At 39.8% G+C, this 19,499-nt stretch overlaps 1 protein-coding gene across 2 annotated transcripts in view; it reads left to right on the top strand.

Moving 5' to 3' along the window:
* pik3c2a (phosphatidylinositol-4-phosphate 3-kinase, catalytic subunit type 2 alpha) overlaps positions 1-19,499 on the top strand; it is a 55,895-nt gene that overhangs the window by 29,135 nt on the left and 7,261 nt on the right. For both annotated transcript variants that reach the window (XM_022679940.2, XM_022679941.2), the window contains exons 12-29: positions 3,309-3,431; positions 3,512-3,679; positions 3,760-3,868; positions 3,954-4,096; positions 6,663-6,851; positions 9,832-9,925; positions 10,056-10,150; positions 10,236-10,416; positions 11,494-11,598; positions 12,796-12,888; positions 13,739-13,868; positions 14,776-14,912; positions 15,916-16,085; positions 16,168-16,324; positions 16,487-16,596; positions 17,205-17,412; positions 18,270-18,394; positions 18,477-18,594. In XM_022679940.2, coding sequence (XP_022535661.2) covers positions 3,309-3,431; positions 3,512-3,679; positions 3,760-3,868; positions 3,954-4,096; positions 6,663-6,851; positions 9,832-9,925; positions 10,056-10,150; positions 10,236-10,416; positions 11,494-11,598; positions 12,796-12,888; positions 13,739-13,868; positions 14,776-14,912; positions 15,916-16,085; positions 16,168-16,324; positions 16,487-16,596; positions 17,205-17,412; positions 18,270-18,394; positions 18,477-18,594 — 2,455 coding nt within the window. The remainder of the gene's footprint in view (positions 1-3,308; positions 3,432-3,511; positions 3,680-3,759; positions 3,869-3,953; positions 4,097-6,662; positions 6,852-9,831; positions 9,926-10,055; positions 10,151-10,235; positions 10,417-11,493; positions 11,599-12,795; positions 12,889-13,738; positions 13,869-14,775; positions 14,913-15,915; positions 16,086-16,167; positions 16,325-16,486; positions 16,597-17,204; positions 17,413-18,269; positions 18,395-18,476; positions 18,595-19,499) is intronic.

Below are 19,499 nucleotides of genomic sequence, written 5' to 3'. Positions count from 1 at the left end.
CACATTGTCTGAACCATATCTTGATCTTACAAATCCCGTTTGGTCGGCATGTATTAACCGTGGTAATAAACCATCAAGTCTTCGAGCTAGCACTTTAGAAATAATTTTAAAGTCCACATTCAATAAACTTATCGGTCTATAAGAAGAGCATTCCAGTGGATTTTTATTTTTTTTAAGAAGCAGACAGATGGATGCGGCTCTCCATGAATCTGGCATAACATTTTGTTCATAAATGTGGTGGAGAACAGGCATAAAAATAGTTGATAACTCAGCCCAGAATTTCCTATAAAACTCCACAGAATATCCGTCTAGTCCTGGAGCCTTACCAGAGGGCATAGACTGAATCGCCTCCCAAACCTCCTCCTCAGTGAACGGTGAGCTAAGGTCTGCTATTTCGGCTTCGGAAGCTACTCGTAGAACAATCTGATCAAGATAAGCTTCAATATTTACACCGCTCTTGGGCTGTGCTGAGTAGAGATTTTTATAGAAATCTCGAAAAGTTTCATTTAATAAATGTGGGTCATATGTAATGTCACCATTATTTGTTTTAATTGCTTTTATGGATTTCATGTTCTGATCTGCCTTTAGTTGATACGCCAACAGTCTGCTCGGTCTGTTCCCGTACTCATAAAAATTTTGCTTAGTTAAAAAAAGGAGCTTCTTTATATAATCCGTGTAATGGAGATTGAACTGTGCCCTTGCTTTAATCAACTGATTCCAATAATGTTGATTAGGTATTTGTTTATGTTGCTGTTCCAATCGGAGAAGCTCGGCCTCTAGAGTGCGTCGTCTCTCCTCTCGTGATTTTTTAATAAACGAGCTCTGGCTGATTATATGGCCACGAATTGTGGCTTTGGCAGCATCCCAGATTATGCATGGGGAGACTGGGGAGTGTTGATTTTCTGACCAGTAGTATTTTATTGAATTCCGGATTGATTCGCAGAATGTGTCATTACTCAACAATGACGAATTACATTTCCAATTTTTTGTCCTTGGTAAAGTTACACAGAAATTACAGCTCAAATAAACCGGACTATGATCTGAGATCAAAATGGGGCCAATTTTACAATCCATTACTGAATGTATATAACTAACCGGTATAAAAATATAATCTAATCTAAAGAGACGCGAGAATCGTAGCCTGCTTATCGTTAGCATCCTCGCCTGCCGAGATTCTGTTTTCGGCTACATTGAGCCTACTTTCGGTTTGTTGGACCCGCTGAGTGAGGTTGGTGATAGCTCTTTCCATAGATGAGATTGATACAGCGATTGTGTTCAGTCGCCCATCCATGGTGTCCAGCCGCGACCCAACAGACTTAATCTCGGCAAGGATCAGGTCTGAATCAGACAGAGCTGCTGACGCCGTGGCGTCCATGTTAGCTTTAGCCGGTTCGTTGGACACATGCGGTTCTTTTTTCTTGCTTCTTTGAGGGCGAGATGAGGCAAAAATTGGAAAGTCCTTGTCATTTTGTGGATCCGACATGTTTCAGAAACGGATAGTAGTACCTTTTTAAAAGCAGAATGTCCTTTTCGGAGAAGAAAAAGCTATTTTTAGAATATTTAGGAGCGGAGCGAAGTTTCAGGCGGCCATCTCCTATCACCTCACGTGACACCCCCCTCTAATTAGATTTTTTTAATGGTGCAAGAACCCTGTATATGAAGTCCCCGACCATTCTGAGCCCTCACATTTACCTCTCGCACAGTTTGAGCCAGCAGATCACACCTGATCACCTGTAACCCACTCCTAAACCCATACATCACCCAGTGCCCCTCCCATTTTCTAGCATTTTTAAATTTGAGATGAGTGTGGAGTCACTTAAAATCAGGAAGTTTAGTGGCCCTTTAAACCACGGATTGCAATTGATATTATTTTATTCAGCATTTGACACTTTTTCACTCAGCCTCACACAATGCAAATCTACTCTGCTTCCAGGAAAGAGAGTCTTACAGTTATAAAAGAGTTAGAACTTGTTGGTTATTTATAAAGCAGTGTTTGATCATTTTGCTAACTGGTCTGTGTCTATGGAAATGTTCCAGACGTCTTCCTCAGACTGTTGGTATTTTGTTGGTGTTGGTATTTTTGTAGCAGTAATTATGTAACACACTGCCCTGGTTTAAGGCATTTCACACAGTCGCTCATATGATTCATTTTGACCCATATACAGTGGCTTACAAAATTATTCATACCGCTTGAACTTTTCCACTTTTTGTCATCTTTTAACCATAAACCTAAATGTATTTTATTGAGATTTTAAGTGATGGACAAACACAAAGTGTTGCATAATTGAGAAGTGGAACGAAAATGATGGTTTTCAAATGTTTTATCGAATAAAAATCTGAAAAGTATAATGTGCAAAAGTATTCAGCCCCCCATATCAATACTTAGTAGAGCCACCTTTCACTGCAGTTGCAGCTGCAGGTCTTTTAGGGTTTGTCTCTACCAGCTTTGCACATCTAGAGATTTTTCCTCTCAAGACTGGGCCATTCTAACACATGAATATTCTCTGATCTAAACCATTCCTCTGTAGCTATGGCTGTATGTTTAGGGTCCTCGTCATGCTAGAATGTCAATCTCAAGTCTATTGCAGACTCTTAACAGGTTTTGTTCCAGGATTGTTCTGTATTTAGCTCCATCCACCTTCCCGTCAACTCTGACTACCTTCTCTGTCTCTGTTGAAGAAAAGCATCACTACAGCATGATGCTGCCACCACCATGTTTCACAGTGGGAAGGTGTGTTCAGAGTGATGAGCAGTGTTCCTTTTCCTCCCATTTAGTGCTTTACATTTAGGCCAAAATGTTCAACATTGGTTTCATCTGACCACAGAACCTTCTTCCACATGTTTGCTGCAACTGAAAACAGCGATTTGTATGTTTCTGTTAACAGTGGTTTTCTTCTTGCCACTCTTCCATAAAGGCCAGATTTGTGGAGCGCACAACTTATGATAGTTGTCCTGCATACAGATTCTCACACCTAAGTTGGGGATTTCTGCAGCTCCTCTAGAGTGACCATTGGCCTCCTGAAGACAGTTGATTGCACTGTATTTTATTTTGGGGTTTTAAAGAAAAGGGGGCTAAATACTTTTTCACGTCACACTTTTCAGATTTTTATTTGATAACAGTTTTGAAAACCATCATCATTTTCGTTTCTCCTGACACTTAAACCAGCACAAAGTATTGCATATCACCTAAAATCTCAATAAAATGCATTTATTTTGTGGCTGTAAGGTGACAAAATGTGGAAAAGTTCAAGGGGTATGAATATATTTGCAAGCCACTGTATGTCTTTTCTCTCCTTTTCCTATTCTAGTTATGAAAAATACTATCTGACGTGTGCCCTGACGCACAACGGCAGGAACCTTTTCAAGCCTGTCCAGTCCAAGAAAGTTGGAACCTACAAGAGCTTTTTCTATCACGTCAAATGGGACGAACTGTAAGTGATAAAAAATCAGCTTTCTCTTTATTGAAACAGAAGAAGCTCTTTCTCTTTAATGATCGTTTCTTTTTTTTCAGGATAAATTTCCCCATATCTGTGGCGTTGTTACCGTTAGAGACAATGTTAAATCTCTCGCTCTACGGCGTTCTTAACCAAAACGCCAATAACTCTCCTGATTCCAACAAGCAGCGTAAAGGCCCGGAGCTCCTGGGAAAAGTCTCCATGCCTCTGTTTGACTTTAAGAGGTAAGAGGTGCCACTGAAGCTGCTTTTGTGAGTTTTGTGTAACGTGTGTAATGTTTCATGTATTTATTCATGTTTTTTAGGGTGCTGTCGAATGGAACCAAGCTTCTGAGTTTGTGTATGCCTCAGCAGTCTTCTCCAGCGGGAGCTGGTGGGAAGAGGAAGAACCTGACGGAGAGAATCGTGCTGCAGGTAGAGCATCACTCTAAAGCTCCAGCGTGTTCTTATGTACAGACTCTTTACTGGCCTCCACTGAATGTCCGCTGTACCTGCACAGGTGGATTTCCCCAGTCCTGCAGTAGATGTGCTCTATGTGGGCCCCCAGCAGACGAAGTGCCCTGACCCCAAGTCTCTGGAGACGCCTGATCCAGACATCTGGAGGAGAATAGAGAAGCTCTGTGCGCGGGCATCTGCTTTTGGGTAGGACAATTTCGTTGACTTATTCACTAAACAAATGAGTGGCAGCAGTATACTAGTGTACGAGTATACCATCTAGTATCTGCTCCCTTCATTTACAAATGAAATGTAAAATTTACTGATGATCAGTGATGGTTTGGAGAGACACGTCTGTCATCTGCTGGTGTTGATCCACTGTGTTTTATTGTCTAAAAATCTAAAATCAGTGCAGTTTTGTTTTCCCACAAAATCTTACAGCACTTCATGCTTCCCTCTGCTGAAAACAACTTTTATGGAGATGCAGATTTCATTTTCCAGCAGGACTTGGCACACTGCCCACACTGCAGAAAGTAACAATTGGCTTAAAATAGATCACTCTGTGTTTAATACATCTATGTAATATTTGAGTTTCACATTTTGAAAAGAATTAGTGAAATAAAGTAACTTTTCAATGATATTCTATTTTTTTATTTCAAATGTAATGGACAGAACTGAGATGTCATAATCACTATGTGACTGTGAAGCTGCGCTGTGTTTCAGGGGATTCAGATTGGTCCCATTTTACTTTTATCTACATTTCTACAACCAGTGCTGGGACAGGGTCAATATGTTTAAATGATTATAATTATGATTAGCAACCAAAACAGACAGCTAATATTTAGGCATTAATTGCATTAGTTTATATCATAACTAACAAGCATCAGGTTCAGTGCCCAATACTTTGCTCTTTTAAAAAGGCGGTAGATCGTAAATACTGGGCAGTGTTTAGGGTGGGGATTTTTTATGGTGTATTAAAGGGGATTTTTAAACTTGACTTGAATTTGAACTAAACAGTTTCTCAGTAATCCTTATATTTAGTCTGAGCACAGCGGACAGTCTTATCGGTATGATCACTCGTCATGATTTTGTTCTAGAAATGATGTCAGATACCACAAAAGTTTTTTTTTTTTAAACTTGACCATTTTCATTACCTGTATCTGTTCCAGTATGAAGTGGTGTCTTTCATGTAGTGCTGCAGATTACCATGTTCTCTGCACTGAAAGGTGCACTTAAAATCCTTTAATTATCCCAAAAATCATCTGTGTTTTTTTTAATCCGGTGCTCCTTATGTATGAATTCTATCAGTCAGGTATTAAGGAGCAGTAAAGACACTCCACTGATGTACAGAGTTATACAGGAGTTTCAGTTTAGTTCTCCAGCACAGAGCCTGGAGCAGTATTAGCCCTTAACCGTGGCTAGCACTTTCGGTTAGCTTCTAATGCTAATGCTGCTGCACCCAGCCTTAGTGAAAATCTGGAAATTTAAGCTTGCTTTAAATAAATGGAAGTGCTTTATTCACCCAAATAAACAGTTTTCAGGAGAGAAACCTGTGTAGATTAACATCCAGCATTAGTTTTACTTTAAAATATATTTTTTTTCTTTAAAGAATTAAAGTTTTACTTATTTAACTTAGTTAAGCCACCACTACCACCCAGCGGCAAGAGCTGCTGAAATAAAAGGAAAACATGGCGACACCCCTGTTCCTTACTAGTGTCACGTAACGTGCCTTATAATCCGGTGCTCCTTATAGTATACCGTAAAAATACGGTAAATCCATATTCCAAAAGAATCTTTCACTTTGTGATATAAGCACCACATTTGGCATTAATCATTTCTAGGACCTACATTATCAAAAAAAAGCATGTTAGCCTTCGGCGGCAATTTTTAATCCCTCATTCCTCCCAGTGACTCCAAATTATTTTTACTTGTACCAAATCCCAGTATTTCTTTTGTCTGACAGACATCAAGGTGCTTTACTCCTTATGGGCAGATTTTCAAGCTACAATTCACAGCAACACTGATCAGCACTCGTCTGCTTCTCGCTGTTTCAGCTCTCATTCCTCCCATTCAGGCTCAAGCACCTTAGCAACCACCACTACATATACCATAGCAACACCTTATCAACCACTTGGCTGCATCATACCATGACCTGGGATACCTAATTTATCGATATGAGCCATGTTAGCTGTGCAACCGTCCAGCGTTTCCTTCAGGAACTGCACTCTCACCAATCATCCAGAGCCACCAACAGTTGACAGACTGCAGGTTCCAGACAGAATACCATGCTCTAAGATGCACACAGATAACCCTGGTGTTCAGCTACACATCAGACTTAACTCCAAACATGGACATTGACTCCAAAGATTCTTCATTCTTGTGGTCATTTTTCCAATTCCGTCCTCTCTCTCGCCCACTCAGCTGTCCCTCTATACATCAACTTAACCCTAAGAAATAATTCAGTGCTCATACACATTATTTACAGGATTAATTGCCTTACATCTTCATAACACTACACAATTTATAAAATTTCTAAATGCAGAATCGAATTTCCCACACTCAGAAACTTATATTTAGACACGAAGATAAAAAATAATTAACATCCAATTACACTCACATAGAAAGCTGTTCCTCTTGGAAAATAATGGACTTAATAATTGTTTTTTTGCGAGTCTTTGTTGGAAAAAGTAGGTCTAGAAGATGATATTTGTGCCACATCTCTTTTATTTCTCTAATCTCTCTGTTGTGTCCTCTCTCTCTCTCTCTCTCTCAGGCTGACTCGGGCGGACAGGCAGCTGCTCTGGGATCACCGACACCACTGCGGCGCTCACCAGCACAGCCTGCCCAAGATTCTAGCCAGCGCTCCCAGCTGGGACTGGGGCAGTCTGGGGGAGATCCACGGCCTCCTGCACCACTGGCCCTCCCTCTCCCCCGTATCTGCTCTGGAGCTGCTGGACTCAAAGTACGTACTTCACTCCCAGAGTGAGACTTTGACAAGAGTAGAACTCTTCATTCACTCACTGTTTTAAACTGTCTTATCTGTCTGTGCTCAGCTTCAGCTCCTCTTCCTTTATCTTTATTGTTTTGTGCTCATCAGTTCATGGAACATGTTCTCATTACCTTGTTATATGAAGAAAGATCCTGCGCTGCTCTCTCCACGGGAAAGATTTACTGAAAGGACAGTAATTAGTGTAGTGTAGGTTGCATTATGCAGTCACAGTACTGTTATTTTTAAGTCTTCTTTTTATTATTATTTTACCCATTTTTTATCCAGTTAATTTAGGCTGCAATTTTCGAGATATCAGCTCTGTTCCAACTCGAAGCAAGTATCCATAGCTACGCATTGATATCTAATTTACACAAATACATTACTTAGCGCCCACCTATCAACCAGTAAGCAACACCAGATATACCATAGCAAAACCATAGCAGCCACCCATGAATCAGCACTGGAGAACTGGAGTTTCCTGGAGAACCTGCGAGTGTTATTGCAGTGCTGATTCATGGATGGATGCTATGGTGTTACTTAGTGGTTGCTAAGGTGTCGCTATGGCATCTCTGGTGTTGCTAAGTGCTGATTCAGGGATGGTTGCTAAGGTGTTGCTAGATATAACTTTATATTTCTGAGTAATATTTATGGTAGTATACTGTACACAGGGCAGGGCAAGAATTCAATATCAATATTAGTGGTGTCAATCTATAAAAAAATATATCAGATTAATCACAACAATATTGTGTGATTAACTGCAATTAATTGCACTTGTTTTTCTTCAGACGAAAATGTTTATATACACAGTGTTTTCAATGGGAAGTGCAGCTAGATGTAGATGTAGTAAACTGAATGGAGAGTGAACGCTGCACATTACTGCACGTGTAAACAGCATGGAGCAGCAGGGACAGAGTTTGTTCATAGTGGTATATTATCTGGCTAATATATATCAGATTAAACTCTGCCTTATCAGAAGTTTAGCTCAATTAAAAAGAAGTATATTTGATAGACCAGACCAAGACCAAAATCCTTGCATTGGGTGGGGGCAGGGCAGTTTATAGTGGAAGTTGGGGTTAGACTCGGTGGGGTAATTAATTTACGTGAAAAGAAAAAAATAAGGTCACTCATTCCAAATGAATTATGTGTGATAACGCTTTAATGTTGACAGCCCTATTCAATATATGTTGCTTTAGAAAATTTGTAAATTATGGTGATTACGTTTTTTAAACACCGTATCACTCAGAGTAAACAGTAAATGTAATTCACATACACACATATAAAACAGCAAAACATACCTATCCCTGCTCTGTTTACTGCTCCAGGCTTTATAGTTAGGGTTGTTACTCTGTTAGTCCATATAATATCTGAATATATATATATATATAAATGTATTAATACATTAATAATGATGATATACTAGTGCATCTCAAAGCTTTTGAATATCATTGAAAAGTTACTTTATTTCAGTAATTCAGTTGAAAATGTGAAACTCATATATAGATGTACTAAACACAGAGTGATCTATTTTAAGAGTTTATTTCTTTTATTGTTGATGATTATGAAGCTTATAGCTAGGGTTGCAACGGTATGAGATTTTCACGGTATGATAACCGTCTCAGAAAATACCGCGGTATCACGGTTATCACGGTATCACAGTTTGTTACATATATTATTAAACTGACCCTTAAAGAAATTACAACAAAGGTTTTTTGTTCAATTAACTATTTATTGTAGAAACCTGGAACAATAATATAGATAATGTCTCCTTAAAAAAAATAAGCTGTACACCATCAGGTGAAGGAAACCAGGTTTTTCCACTACTCTTAAGGGCATTAAGAGTGTATATAAAAATATATATATATATAAATATATAATATATATATACACACATACACACACGTTACACACGTCACATGTCCTCTAAGAAGTAAAGATCCTGTATTTAAAATATTCAGTACAATTATTTAAGTTTAAATTATTTAATATCTGATAAACTGAGCCTGGGTCAGTGTCTGATCAACAACTGTTGTAAACGTCCGTTTTACTGCCAAGTTGGTATATAAGCAGATACTGCAGAAAGAGGGGATTTATTTCTGACATGATCCTCACAATAGAGATTTCTATTTTAATGCTTTCACAGCGAGTCTGGTTTTAACATATGAAAAACAGGCACGTCAGAATTAGAAAATGAACGCATGTAAATGAATGGCGTCTTTCACATCCAGTCCGGCCAGGACCTTTACACGGACACGTGAATCCATCGTAGCACGCACTTCACGCCTGTACCTGCGTGCCCACATTTAGGATAACTCAGCGCTTTAGGGTGAGTTTCTCCGCTGGCTTGACTTTTACCGGTAATAAGCAAACACACACGGTATGATAACCGTGCATTTTAATACCATGGTATACCGTGAAACCGGTTACCGCTGCAACCCTACATACAGCCAATGAAAACCCAAGAATCAGTGTCTCACAAAATTAGAATATTATATAAGACCAGTTGGTACTTTTGGCAGTGTGGGCACTGTGCCAAATCCTGCTGTAAAATCCATAAAATATCTCCATAAAATTTGTCAGCAGAGGGAAGCATAAAGTGTCTGAAGATGAAGATACAATTTTATTTTCCAGCAGGACTTGGCACACTGCCCACACTGCAAAAAGTACCGATTGGTCTTATATAATATTCTAATTTTCTGAAACAAGTCATAATCATCAACAGTAAAATAAATAAACTCTTAATATAGATCAGTCTGTGTTTAATACATCTATATATTATGAGTTTCACATTTTCAACTGAATTACTGAAATAAAATAACTTTTTAATCATTTTTTTTGAGATGCACTAGTCTATACTAACATAATTAGTTTGAACTATTTATTTTTATTAACTCTTAGTTTCTCAGATAAAATTGAGATGTTAACAGAAAGAGCACTGTATCGTCTGGTTGTGCAGGTTTGCAGATACAGAAGTTCGGAATAAGGCTGTGAGCTGGATCGAGAGCTGCAGTGATGATGAACTGACGGATTATTTGCCTCAGCTCGTACAGGTATGCACGTGTGCACGATAACAGTGCATCACGTTTAACACTGCAGTAGTTATCTCTTCTGTAATATGTGTGTGTGTGTGTGTTTGGTGGTTTTTATTCAGCTGTTAAAGTATCAGTGCTGTTTTTCCAGGCCTTAAAGTTTGAGTGCCACCTGAAGAGCTCTCTGGTGATGTTCCTGTTGTCTCGAGCACAAGGGAACGTCAACATCGCTCACTACCTGTTCTGGTTAGTACTGTAGAACAGGTTAATACGGTGGAGGGTTTTGAGATGTTGGAGGTTAAGAAGTTCTTTCTGCTCTGTTTGGATCCAGGCTGCTCCGGGATGCAGTGCAGGACCCAGCGTTCGGTCAGCGCTACAGCCTGGTGCTGGGGGCTCTGCTCTGCCTGTGTGGTACCAGGCTGAGGACGGAGCTGGAGAGGCAGACCCGGCTGGTGCAGCTGCTGGGAGCTCTGGCCGAACAGGTGCGGCAGGCCAGCAGCTCAAACCGACAGGTAAGAAACAGCTGCTGGATTTACATCAAACCTGCACCGTGAATCCAGTTTCCAGTCCTGGATTTTGTTTTCGCTGTAAACCGAAGTAATGTTCGAGGTCATTTATTGAGCATGCAGTGTCGCACCTTATGAAGGATAATGAAGTCCATGTAACAGAAACAGGTCTCAAGGTCCAGATTTAAAAACATCTGCTCTGGGTTTTTCTCAGGGTTAAGAAGCATTTCTACTGGCCTCATTAAAAATAGTGATGTGCCAGTTCTGACTGATTCTGACACAGATTATAAACTGGGATCCTGTGTTCATTAATTCATAAAGCTGAAACAGCACGTCCTGTTTTGAATTGGTTTAAATTTTTTAACTCTCTCTCTCTCTCTCTCTCTCTCTTCTCTCTCTCTCTCTCTCTCTCTCTGTGACTCTTGTTTTTTGGTGACCGCAGTCATTTTTAAAAGTAGTCCAAAAAAAAAACATACATAGGTTGCAGCAGGTTAAGTCTCCATCTCTTGGGTATGGAGTTCACTAGAGCTTCACAGGTTTACACTGGAATCCTCTGGGACCTCACAAAGCTGGTGAAAGTTAGAAACTTCTTGGGTCTGTTCTGAGAGGGACGTGTTTTTAAAACCACTGTATGATCTTTTCCATCATGCTGTATTTCAGTTTTAAGGTGTCAGAAATATTCTTATAGCCTAGACCATCTTTATGTAGAGCAACAATTCTGTTTCTCACATCCTCAGAGAGTTCTTTGCCATGAGGTGCCATGTTGAGTATGTAGTGGGCAGTATGGGGGAATTGAAACCAACTTCTCTGTACTTTCTGTTGCTTTTGGGAGTCCGCTGCCTGGTGGAGTCTTCCATTCATTTGGCTAGCAATAACTCCTGATAGACTCATGGTAAAGCTCTTTTATCCTTTTGCTCAGGTGGTGGTCTGTGGATCGTCCCTGTCTGTCCGATTAGTTAATGATGTTAATGTGGGTTCTGATACTGATACAGGATTGGATCTGACCCATCTCTGATTAAATCTCTGGGGTTTATTGAACTTTGTATCCCTAATATGTGTGTAAATATGTATTGTTCTCTGAAGGTGGTGCTTCAGGAAGGCCTGGAGAGAGTGCAGTCTTTCTTCCAGAGGAGTAACTGCAGACTCCCCCTCAGCCCCAGCCTAGTCGCCAAGGAGCTCAACACAAAAGTGAGTCTTTATAGTTCAGTTTCCATCCTGAGCTGCATTTACTGTACATCAGTTCTACACAGAGTTGCCAGGTTTATGGTTTACCCGGCAAATTGGGTTTATTTAAAAATCCAGTAGCGAGTGAAAATTCAGGGGGGTGCGGGATGCATTTTTTTTTTTTTTTTTTTTTTTTTTTTTGGGACTACTTTTAAAAATGACTGCGGTCACCAAAAAACAAGAGTCACACAGAGAGAGAGAGAGAGTCGCAGTCTGAGGGAGAGTGGGTTAATTCAGTAATTAACACTCCATATAGCTGCAATATAATCTACACCAATATCTAGTAAATTGCAATGATAATTCATGTCTAATGTTTTTTTTATTAATTAATGCTTTGGCAGCATTGTAATTTACTGTGGTCATGCCAAAAAAGCTTCCTTCAAAGCTTTAACCACAATGTAACCAGAAATCACAAGTCAATTAACAAAAATGTTAGATAGGAGAGAAGTTCAGGAGGGCCAAAAACAGAAATTAGTAAAAGTAAAAGTCAGTTCTTTCTTTGTTTTCTTGTTAATTATGTTACTATTAAATGTTAACTAGAATATAAAACTGTTATAAAAGAACTAATAAAACACTAATATTTTTAATGATTTTATGAGTAATAGTATTACTGATTATAAATCCCTAATAAACAAAAAAAAGTCGTACACTAAGTCGTACACTAAGTCGTACACTAAGTCGTACACTAAGTCGTACACTAAGTCGTACACTAAGTCGTACACTAAGTCGTACACTAAGTCGTACACTAAGTCGTACACTAAGTCGTACACTAAGTCGTACACTAAGTCGTACACTAAGTCGGTTTTAGACTGACTTTGGGCTGGATATTTTTGTTGGACCTGGCAACCCTGGTTGTACAGCATGTAGGTTTAAAGCAGCTGTATAGAAGGAGCTGAGCTCAAGCAGCAGCAGTGAGAAAGTGCACTGCTGTGTGTGTGTGTGATTTACTTCCTCATGTTCCTCGTTTGTTCTAAATCTCTTCCTGTTTGTAGGGAGGAGAGCGTGCACACCCAGTGCAGTCTAAACCCTGCGTCTGACCTCGTTCCTCCTCCACTCATTTTATCATCCTGGCTGGACTGTATAATGTAGCTCAGCATGCCTTTACCTAATTCAGCACTTCAGTGATCCAGCAATGCTTTCTTTCCTCTTTCCTAAAACTAGACCTGCTCCTTCTTCAACTCCAACGCCGTGCCGCTGAAGCTCACCATGATCAACGCAGACCCTCTGGGAGAGGAGATCAATGTCATGTTTAAGGTGGGAACAGTGGAGATATACACTGGCTTGCAGAAGTATTTAAAGCCCTTAATCCTTTTCACATTTTGTCACCTTACAACCACAAACATGTATTTTAAAATGTATTTTAGAGAGATTTTAAGTGACAAACCAACTCAAAGTAGCACATAATAGTGACGTGAAATGAAAATGGAAAAAAATATAAATCTGAAAAGCGTGATGTGCAAAAGTATTCAGTACTCTAAAACCCCTAAATAAAATCCAATCCAAAGTCCAAAGAAATATGTTTGTGATTGTAATGTGACAAAACAGGGAAAAGGTTCAAGGGGTATGAATACTTTTGCAAGCCAATGTATTTACAAGAATTATTTACAGACAGCTTCCTTGCATTCACTAATTCTTTTAGAAAGAGCTCTGTGTGGTGTGAGCGTTATTTCTGTCCCCACAGAACTGCTGAGCCTCAGAGTGGAGCTCTGCAGCCAGACTCTACTCGTGATTTTACATCTTTATCTTTAACCTTTCATGTTTATTAAACTTTAAATGTTATTGTGAAGTGCTTCTACTGATCTGAGAGTCTAAAGGAAGTCTGAATGCTCAGTCTACTCTTATTACTGCAGTGTGTTCTGTATTTTACTGTATTTGTGGTTCGGTTGGATCAGGTTCATTGCTCTTCTTCAGTTTCTCATCCAGCAGCTGTAGTAAAGAGCTGTAGTAAAGTATCTTGTGTCTTAGTGGTTTGTAGGTCTGATGCCCTCTGCTGGAAGGATCAGGACACTGTGCTGTTAGAACAGTTTAAAGCTGTAATTGTTTTTAAAGCGATTATTTCTATATTTCAGGTTAGTCAGTGATTAATGTGAGATATTATAAACAGGTTGGGGAGGACCTGAGGCAGGACATGCTGGCGCTGCAGATGATCCGGATCATGGATCGGATCTGGCTGCAGGAGGGGCTGGACCTGCGCATTGTCAACTTCAAATGCATTTCTACTGGAAAAGATAAAGGTACGTCAGAAGCTGAAGCTACAAACAAAATAAATGAGAGAATTTAATCATTTAACTGAAGACTGAATACCCAACTCATTAATTCACTGTTTTTTTTATTAATTTTAACATGAAAACATTTTACCGTTTCATCAGACGTACCAACAAAGCACAATACCCACAATACCTCAGCAGTGCTGTTCTAGTTGCAGTGCGGTGTGGGCTGGTGGCGTCATGGACCCTGCATTGTTTAATATTGCGATATACAGGGGCTGGACAATGAAACTGAAACACCTGTCATTTTAGTGTGGGATTTTAGGTTTCATGGCTAAATTGGAGCAGCCTGGTGTTCAATCTTCATTAATTGCACATTGCACCAGTAAGAGCAGAGTGTGAAGGTTCAATTAGCAGGGTAAGAGCACAGTTCTGCTCTAAATATTGCAATGAACACAACATTATGGGAGACATACCAGAGTTCAAAAGAGGACAAATTGTTGGTGCACGTCTTGCTGGAGCATCTGTGACCAAGACAGCAAGTCTTTGTGATGCATCAAGAGCCACGGTATCCAGGGTAATGTCAGCATACCACCAAGAAGAACCAACCACATCCAACAGGATTAACTGTGGACGCTGTAAGAGGAAACTGTCTGAAAGGGATGTTCGGGTGCTAACCCGGATTGTATCCAAAAAACATAAAACCACGGCTGATCAAATCACGCAGAATTCAATGTGCACCTCAACTCTCCTGTTTCCACCAGAACTGTCCTTCACCACAATCAATTATTGTGCTCTAAAACCAGGTGTTTCAGTTTCATTCTCCAAAAAAGTATAAAATAGTATAAAAAAAAGAACATTTGCAATGTAAGATTTTCCCAATATCGTGCAGTGCTACTGACAGATGGTGACAGATTGGTGTTGGTTTACTCAGGTATGGTGGAGCTGGTCTCATCCTCAGAAACATTGAGGAAGATTCAGGTGGAGTACGGAGTCACAGGATCCTTTAAGGATAAGCCTCTGGCTGAGTGGCTACGCAAATACAACCCTGCTGAGGACGAGTATGAGAAGGTAGGTGAAGACCCCCGAGTGTGACTGTGAGGCTGTAACAGTTTATCTGCTAGAGCTCTGCGTTTATCACAGCTCTTAATGTGTTTAAATGTGTATGTTTGTATTGTTTTAAGGATTTAAAGAGACTTTATTGTCATACACATCACATGTGGAACCAGATCCAGTTACACCAAAAATTATGTCATTATTATTATTAGCCATTATTATGTAGGATTAAAACAGAATATAGAATAAGAATAAAATGCAGCAGCATGGATGAGTGTGAAATGAAGAGCAGTATCATTTTATAAAGTGTTTTAGTGCAGGTAAAGTGTCTGTGTTGTTTAAATTGTCAAATTATCCTCGTAAAGTGCAGTCTATTGGGAAAGATAGATTGATAGATATCCTAACAGTGAAAATGGAATACTTGAAATCCTTTATAACTTTTCCAAAAATCATCCAGTGCGTCTTATGTATGAATTCTACCAGTCAGGTATTAAGGAGCAGTAAAGCCACTCTGATAAAGTACAGAGTTAGACAGGAGTTTCAGTTTTAACTTCTTTTTAGCACTGATGCTGGAGCAGTATTAGCATTAGCTGCTAACCTCTTTCGCTGTTCAAAGGTGAGTGTTATCAAAGTGTAGCCTGCTGCTAACCCTGGCTAGCACTGCTGAACCAGTATAAGCCACAAGCCATGCTAAGTGATAGTTCTTTCGCAATTTATAGGTGAGTATTTTAAGCCTGTAGCCTGCTGCTAACCCTGGGTAATATCGCCCTGTCTTACTTCGTTTGACTAAAAAGGAGCAGTGAGAACTGCTAAATTTAAGGAGAAAATGGCAACACCACTGTTCCTTACTTGTTTCACTTAAAATTTGCTTTATAGAAATAGACCAGAAAATAGACATACAAAAAATATGGTTTTAAAAAAAAAGTACAATATATAAGAATTTAAAGAGTTTTGTCTGTAATGGTGCTGTAAACTTTAATTCCTGTGTTAAGAATCTCTGATTGTTGTGGTTCTGCAGGCTTCAGAGAACTTCATCTACTCGTGTGCAGGCTGCTGCGTGGCCACCTACCTGCTGGGCATCTGCGACCGCCACAACGACAACATCATGCTGCGCAGCACTGGACACATGTTCCACATCGACTTCGGCAAGTTCCTCGGCCACGCCCAGATGATCGGGAGCTTTAAAAGGTGAACATCCTTTAAATTAAAGAGCTTACATTTAAATTAAGTGTTTTTTATCAGTGCTTTGATTGAACTGTTTAATATTCAGGGACCGCGCCCCGTTTGTCCTGACCTCTGACATGGCCTACGTCATCAACGGTGGGGAAAGACCCACCAGCCGGTTCCAGCTGTTTATTGACCTGTGCTCCCAAGCCTACAACCTCATCCGCAAACATTCCAGCCTCTTCCTCAACCTGCTCTCTCTGGTAATTCCCTCAGATACGAGAAAAGTAGTTCCTGTAGAGTCTAAATGTTCTTCTGCAAATACCCAGACTAACCTTTATTAAATCACTCATTTCCTGATCTGGTTGGTGGAAAAATATATAATGTATAATCCAGAGTTCTCCTTTAACCTTTGCTTACGACAGATGATGCAGTCAGGCTTACCTGAGCTGACAGGTACTCAGGACCTGAAGTACGTGTACGACGCTCTGCAGCCTCAGACTACAGATGCAGAAGCTACAATCTTCTTCACCAGGTACAGAGTTCTTGACTGAAGTGTAGGGCTGCACGATGTATCATTTAAGCATCGTCATCACGATGTGTGCATGCGCAATAGTCACATGGCAGGATGTGTGATGTCACTTAAGGCAATTAAATCAAACACGTCAAGTTGCAATGTTTTGATTCTTGACACAAAAAGTAAATACAAAGTGCTGTCTCTGTGTCTGTGTGAGTGACAGGCTGCTGCTGCCTGAGAAGGGGGAGGGGGAGGGTAGGAGTAAACATGAGGTAACTGCATGGCCTCCATCCACATGGTTGGGTTGGGAAAGCTGTGCACCTCAGGCCAGCACAGTTTTGCGCAGATATTTCCAGTTACAGCTGAAAAAATGCTCATACTTACCTTTTAAAAAGCAGTTTAAATACCTGACTAAAGGGCTGATTACTGTTGTTTTTCTGTTTTCCTCGGGTTTTGACTCGGCTGCATTGTTTAATATTGCGATACATATCGTAAAAAAAAAACAAAAAAACATTTGCAATGTATTTTTTTTTTACCAATATCGTGCAGCCCTACTGAGCTTTACACAAGTCTTTAGATAAAGATTTGTGTAACATGGTTCTAATGCACTGTTTTTGGTGTGTCAGGTTGATCGAGTCCAGTCTGGGCAGTGTGGCCACCAAGTTCAACTTCTTCATCCACAATCTGGCCCAGCTGCGTTTCTCTGGCCTGCCAGCCAACGACGAGCCCATCCTGTCCTTTTCTCCTCGCACGTACACGCTGAAACAGGACGGCCGGATCAGAGACGCCTCCATCTACTCCTTCCAGAAGAGATACAACCCTGACAAGCACTACGTGAGTCACACGCTCAGACGTTCTACAGCTCTGGTTCACGATCTGATTTATTCATTCAGCACACTTTATTTTTGCTGAGCAGTTTTACAGAGATCTGCATGAGCAAGCCAATGAAAACAGTGGTGGAGGAATCTCTCTCTCAAAGCTTGATAAAAAAAAAAAAAACTTACATATATCCTCTTCAGATTAACACAAATCTTACAAACAGGGATTAATAAGCAATGGATCCACAGTAAAGAATAAAGAATTAAACCTAATAATTCCTAATAACACTAAAATATTCCTTAAACAGGAACATTTTCAGATTCAAATAAAAAATGCTGTTTATTAGTTCCAAAACAGTGTCTAGAAAGTGAATTAAAACTTTTGTATGAAAAAAGTGTTTACCTCTGCAGAAGCACAACATTACATAGGTACTGAAGACCATTTAAAGGTTTTTAAGGCATCCTGTAATAAAAGAGTTTTTTTTATTTTTTATATATATAATCCTCAGTCCTGAAGTACATCCCCTCAGTTTTGGTGGGGAGATGAAACTGTATCTCATCTGCACAGTAAATAAACTATTTTTGTGTAGAGCAGTATAGGGGTTTTGTGAGGTTCTAGAATTAAAGCTTTTTGGATGCTGTTTTTTTTTCTTCCTCAAGCTTTCAGGGAGGTTTTTTCTCTGCTAGTGTTGCCTTTAGCTTTCTGAGTAACGTGTTCTGAATTGAGTTGTTGATCTTTTGTTTGTTTTACATTCATTTTAAAACCCATTGTACATATAAATTAGATTTGATGTGATTTTTAAGCTGCTTAAAGATAAAGTGTTTCTGTGGTAAAGAACGAGGTGAAGCCGTTAATTCCTCACTTGTGTGCAGACGTATGTAGTGCGGGTCCTGAGGGACGGACAGAACGAGCCCCAGTTTGTTTTCCGCACCTTTGATGAGTTTCAGGAGCTACACAACAAGCTGAGCATCCTGTTTCCTCTGTGGAAGCTGCCGGGGTGAGTGACTGATCTTCTCCTGATCACCACAGCTCATCTAACTTTCACTTCAGACTCTAAATCAAAGTGTTTCCTTTTCTAGTTTCCCCAACAAAATGGTGTTGGGAAGAACTCACATTAAGGACGTGGCGTCCAAGAGGAAGGTGGAGCTGAACAGTTACGTTCACAGTCTGATGAGGAGTTCAGCCGAGGTCGCGCAGGTCAGACTCTCAGATCATTCAGCTGCTGATTTAATCCTGTGTATAAAATACCCAGAAATTGTGTTTACACCAGATACTACCTATTTTTTATGTTTATATTATTTATTTGTTTATTTATTTTTAATATAATGTAACAAGGAATATACAGGGGTTAGACAATGAAACCGAAACAGTGTGGGAGGTTTCATGGCTAAATTGGAGCAGCCTGGTGTTCAATCTTCATTAATTGCACATTGCACCAGTAAGAGCAGAGTGTGAAGGTTCAGTTAGCAGGGTAAGAGCACAGTTCTGCTCTAAATATTACAATGCACACAACATTATGGGAGACATACCAGAGTTCAAAAGAGGACAAATTGTTGGTGCACGTCTTGCTGGAGCATCTGTGACCAAGACAGCAAGTCTTTGTGATGCATCAAGAGTCACGGTATCCAGGGTAATGTCAGCATACCACCAAGAAGGACCAACCACATCCAACAGGATTAACTGTGGACGCTGTAAGAGGAAGCTGTCTGAAAGGGATGTTCGGGTGCTAACCCGGATTGTATCCAAAAAACATAAAACCACGGCTGATCAAATCACGCAGAATTCAATGTGCACCTCAACTCTCCTGTTTCCACCAGAACTGTCCGTCACCACATTCAATTATTGTGCTCTAAAACCAGGTGTTTCAGTTTCATTCTCAAACCCCTGTATCTGTGACCAATACAATAGGAAAAAAATGTAAATGTTCAAAATATTCATTTTGGATGTAAGCTAACCAAAACAGTGGTTTCTCATTTATTGCCTTTGGTCAACATTATGCTGTTAGACCACTTTGGTTCGATTAATCATGATAAATCTTTCTCATTTCCTCCTGAAAAATCTAATTCAAGCCATAGAGTGAAATGAGTTCTATATTCTTAATA

The sequence above is a fragment of the Astyanax mexicanus genome, unplaced genomic scaffold (assembly GCF_023375975.1).
Source record: "Astyanax mexicanus isolate ESR-SI-001 unplaced genomic scaffold, AstMex3_surface scaffold_37, whole genome shotgun sequence".
Classification (NCBI taxonomy): domain Eukaryota; kingdom Metazoa; phylum Chordata; class Actinopteri; order Characiformes; family Acestrorhamphidae; genus Astyanax; species Astyanax mexicanus.
Note: the sequence above shows the minus strand (reverse complement) of the source record. Positions and strands in the feature narration are given on the sequence as shown.